At 38.3% G+C, this 4,596-nt stretch overlaps 2 protein-coding genes across 2 annotated transcripts in view; one reads left to right on the plus strand and one right to left on the minus strand.

Annotated features, from left to right (window-relative positions):
- fancm (FA complementation group M) overlaps window positions 1–4,596 on the plus strand; it is a 31,483-nt gene that overhangs the window by 2,000 nt on the left and 24,887 nt on the right. The window lies entirely within an intron of this gene.
- The window catches only part of soul3 (heme-binding protein soul3), a 6,365-nt gene continuing 4,743 nt past the window's right edge, over window positions 2,975–4,596 (minus strand). Inside the window, exons 3-5 of the mRNA XM_008308829.3 lie at window positions 4,457–4,596; window positions 4,150–4,333; window positions 2,975–4,070 (exon numbers count right to left, since the gene is read on the minus strand). The exon at window positions 4,457–4,596 is cut by the window's right edge and continues 2 nt beyond it. Coding sequence (XP_008307051.1) covers window positions 3,893–4,070; window positions 4,150–4,333; window positions 4,457–4,596 — 502 coding nt within the window. The 3' untranslated portion in view covers window positions 2,975–3,892. The remainder of the gene's footprint in view (window positions 4,071–4,149; window positions 4,334–4,456) is intronic.

Consider the following 4,596-nt stretch of genomic DNA (forward strand, 5'->3'; position numbering starts at 1 on the left):
CATCATAATGTCCTTCATTGTCACATAACTTTACATTTCTTACTATCATTAGTGTGAATTACCGTTATGTCCACCTTAACCTGTTGAAGATACGATTACGTAGACGTTGTGACGGTCTCTGTCTTTTGGTCTCTGCTGCCACCTCGTGGCTAATTTCTATAAATTTTGGATTTGAGAAACTGAACTTGTACAGTAATTCTCTCTGCTGTTTATTTTCTTCCTCGAATGTTGTGTGGTCTGTCGTATGTCAGCAACGATGCTTTAAAAGCGATCTTTTGGTCTTTATTACTAGTCAATAATCCCTGCAGATGTTCTATACAAGAAACACTTTGCGTATATATGTGTGTGTGTCAACCGACTGGACGGCTGGAATGTTGACACCTGTGTTTAAAGGTTCAGAACTATTGAAAACTCCTCCCTTTTTTCTTGTTTGTCATTTGTAACTTAAGCCGAGGCTGGTATTTTTTTTCATCTTTTCATACTTTTCTTTGTCTTCCACCCTCCCCCACCACCTTCATATTTTTCTGAGACCTGCCCTTCCTTAATTCGACAGGACAGGAACATAATAGACTCAACCCTGTACAAAGAGCCTGACTGAACTCATTAAGGTGCAATTTAATGGGTGCTGGAAAAATCATAAGAATGAACCTGTCTGGCAGACAGACATTGGACCGTGTCTTTTCTCTTCACGCATGAGCATCTGAAAAACCTCTAGTCAGTTTAAGATGAACATGGTTTGTAATGTCAGTGAGCATCAAATGCACCATGAGAGTGCTTTTGTTCACACAGCCTTTGGCGGATGCTTCTTTGACAGCCAGCCTTAGAACCAAACCATTTACATACTAACCTGCTAGTTGAATGTCTGGAATGCATGTCAAATTTTATGTATATATTTTTTAAAAAATAGTTATTTATTTATTATATTTTTACAGTTGTTGCCCAGTAACAGTAGAAAGTGTACTGTAATGTATAATGGTAATGGTGTCACTGTTGAGTGCAGTTGTCACGTTACTGAACTGAAACTAAGCTCCTCTTATGAAATAGGTATTTCTAACATGTATGTTAGAAATATCAAGCCTTAGAAATATCTGTGTTTGGAATATACTCTTACTGGCCATATTTATTGGGAACATCTTCGCTGAGCTGAGCTGAGATACCTGCATCGATGGAGATAAAAAGTTGCGTATTTGAGGACCTGCATCGATGGAGATAAAAAGTTGCACATATTTGAGTGGCCAGTATCTGTTCACTTCCAGCTCCGTGGTCCTTATTTTGTTAGTCGGCAAAATAATTTGGACAAATCCAATAATGAGTTTCAAACAGCTTTATTGTGTGAACACGACCCAATGAGATTCAGCTTCACTGTATATTTTCAACACAGGAGAAAAAGCACATTTTATTAACCAGAGAAAATCACAGTAGCTTTTGTTATAGAGTTTGTAATTTCACAGTACTACACACCGTTGCAAACCACTTAATAGAATATGAAACGAAAACAGAAAAATAGTATTAAAACACTTGATGATCCCGCAAAAACAGACTTTTGAAGAGAAAGCTCACAATAAATTGGTCTATCACTGAAACCCCCCCAAAACAAATACAATATTAAACAGCTGTTTCCATCATAACAATACATTTCCTTCACTCTTGTTTTTATATTATAAAAATGGCTTTAATGCGATGTGAATCAATTGCTTCTCAATATAAGCTTTAATTTGATCACTTTAAGGTTATATAGGCTTCAAGAACGTTTGGGTTTTCCTTTTTTTGTGCTTTTGTACTAAAAGATATTTGACTTTCAGTTTTATTTTACGGTTGACCAAGCTGTAAATTTTAAAAAATTAGCTTTGTTTTTTTAATCTCCACTTTACTGTTATTTGACCTCAGAAGGTAGTAAATATGACATAATGTATTTCATATAAAATCTTCATATTCACAATGAAACGTTAAATACAGAAGAACTTCAACAAGTTGATAAAAGCATGATCACAGTAGAGGTATCTTTTGTGCCCTAGTATTCGTGGTTTCACACAGAAGCAGAGGTATCAGCAGGGCAACAGTAAATGTGTACTCACTGACGACACAGAATAGAGCACTAGACAGAAGTACAGAATATTCCTGTGTGTGAACATGCCGGAAAACACGAGGAATGCATTGAGTTTTTGACATTGTTTCACCGCAGGAAAAAAAACGACAAACTTGAGTTTTTGACATTGTTTCACCGCAGAAAAAAAAACGAAAAAAAAAACGACTAACAAATTAGTATTTTCATGATTGTCATTCAGCTGTAGAATCTGAGTTTTCAGTGTTTTGGTTTCTTAGAGTGTAACATGTTTTTATAGTTTTACATTCATGTACTTATCATCAGGTAACATTCCTATGTGTTTGACTACGGTAGTGTCATGTCTTGTGGTGAATCTTGTAGGTCAGGTTTCTGTGATCTAGTCCACAACACATGAGGCTGAACACTAGTTCAGTTAAACTAGTTCAGGTTAGTAATCACCAACAGCGTGACAGATCGTGACCTTTGACCTGTGGTGAGCAGCAGCTCAACGGTACAACTGATGAACTGTTCTCAAAATGCTACAGAACGAGAACTATTTTCCTTATGTTGTGAACAGTATGAACGACAGCCACGAGACAACATGTAGCAACATACAACATAGAGTATAGTAAAGCCTGTGTCGGCTGTGAGGAGAAATGCTGTGCTGTGTGTTTCAGGCTCCAGTTTGCTATTTTAATTTTTAATAAGACAACAGTGTGCAAAATTTTACTGATGCAGGAGATGAATGCCTCATCCGAGCATTTTGGTTTCATCCATGAGGTCATGACAGTGGTGTGCCTACTGTATTTTCAGGACTATTAAGTCACACTTTTTTTTTGGATTTGGCTGGTCCTGGGATTTGTATTCACATGTGACTAACATGAAAATAATACACTACATATCATCTATGGCCACCACAGGCCATGTGACTAACATGAAAATAATACACTCCATATCATCTATGGCCACCACAGTGCACAGTCTACTTTGAATATTGCTCCTGAACCATTGAAAAATGACTCAACTTAACCATAAAGATACAAATGACAAAAGAAATAAATTGAAACCAGAAAGAGAAAGCCATACTGTTGTAATAGAATTTGAATAATCACTGGTGAATGCCTTCAGTGATGATGAATAATATACGTTAAACTATTAGCCTGATAACATATTTAGCATGTGTTTGTTAAGCTTTCCAGATTTAATGTTAGTTCTTATAAAATAAATGTTTAAAAATAAATACCACCTATAGACTGGTACAACTGTCTGGAAAGTACGTCAGGTTTACTGTGCGTGTGATTTTCACTTTTGTTCCAGAGGTTGTTAAACATTAGTGCTTTCTTAAAATGGTCTTTGGGGATAGTTTGGTGGATCACATTAAAGTTTGCATATATGCCAAAACAACGTTGCAGAAATACTTTGTAACAATCCAAATGACTGAAGCCACTACTTCAGGTTACTTTGAAAACCAAAGATTAACAAAGAAAAAAGGCGAAACTTCACAAACGCTGAACTGAAGGCCAATTGACTTGAAGTGCACGACTCAATGCCAAAATGTTGGTTAAAAATGTTGTCGGTATTTGAGGAGGGGGCAAAGTGAAAATCCATGAAAACTCAGGGGTTGACGAAAGATGTGCTAATTATAATTGCTTTAAAAACACGAGTGATAATTTACTGAGGTTTATTTCCAAATTTCTCTGGAGTGTAACTGGCTGGTGTTTGATTCAGGTAAAGGCGTCTAAGAAGGATTTAGCCCCTAAATGCTGTAGATGAGCTGAGGCAGAGTAAAGTAAGTCTTCCTTAGGGGCGGTGGTTCAAGGTCACAAGCATAATTGTGCTACCTAATCCTTAAATCCCCTGTCGCTCCAGGAACCAGATCTCGTTCTGACGGTTACTGTGAGCAGGGTTGGTGTAGCCGGCCACGATGAACGAGTCGTTGACGCAAATGCCGGGAGAATCCAGCAGCTCTGCCAGGGCGTTGATCTGGTTAATGAGGGTCACCTCGTTGGTCGGTCCAGTGAAGGCCCTTGAAATGGAAGTCATTAACTTCTGTTATTTCCAAAAAAGAATCACAAAAAAACCCTTCGTTTTCCTTCTCTATTTACCTCGTGTATATGACAGCATGTGGCCAAATCTCAATGACGATCTCACTGTCGAGGGGTTGCGGAGGCTGGGCCTGATGCTCAATAGGAAGGTGGTACGCCACCGTGACATCCCGAGAAATCACAGAATGATTCTCGTTTGTGTGCACCACTGTCACGATGGGGATGGTCATGCCTAAGTAGTCACCTGTGGAGCGAAAGTGGCAGCTGTCATTTCCCGCTGTCTCAATATCAGTGAATTGGAAATGAATAGGATTATTTTGGGTCAGAGTGAGACGGCTTGTAGTTTTTTTTGTCTTTGTGGGCTCACCTGAAGAATTCTGTTGGCAGATGTATTTCATTATTTTCATAAATCCATAGCAGATGCTCTGCTCATAAGTTTCCTCACGCATTGTGATACAGGCCCAGTGGCCTTTCTCATAGCTGCGTTTCTCATAGAGCAGCTGACCG

The sequence above is a fragment of the Cynoglossus semilaevis genome, chromosome 1 (assembly GCF_000523025.1).
Source record: "Cynoglossus semilaevis isolate Cse_v1.0 chromosome 1, Cse_v1.0, whole genome shotgun sequence".
Classification (NCBI taxonomy): domain Eukaryota; kingdom Metazoa; phylum Chordata; class Actinopteri; order Pleuronectiformes; family Cynoglossidae; genus Cynoglossus; species Cynoglossus semilaevis.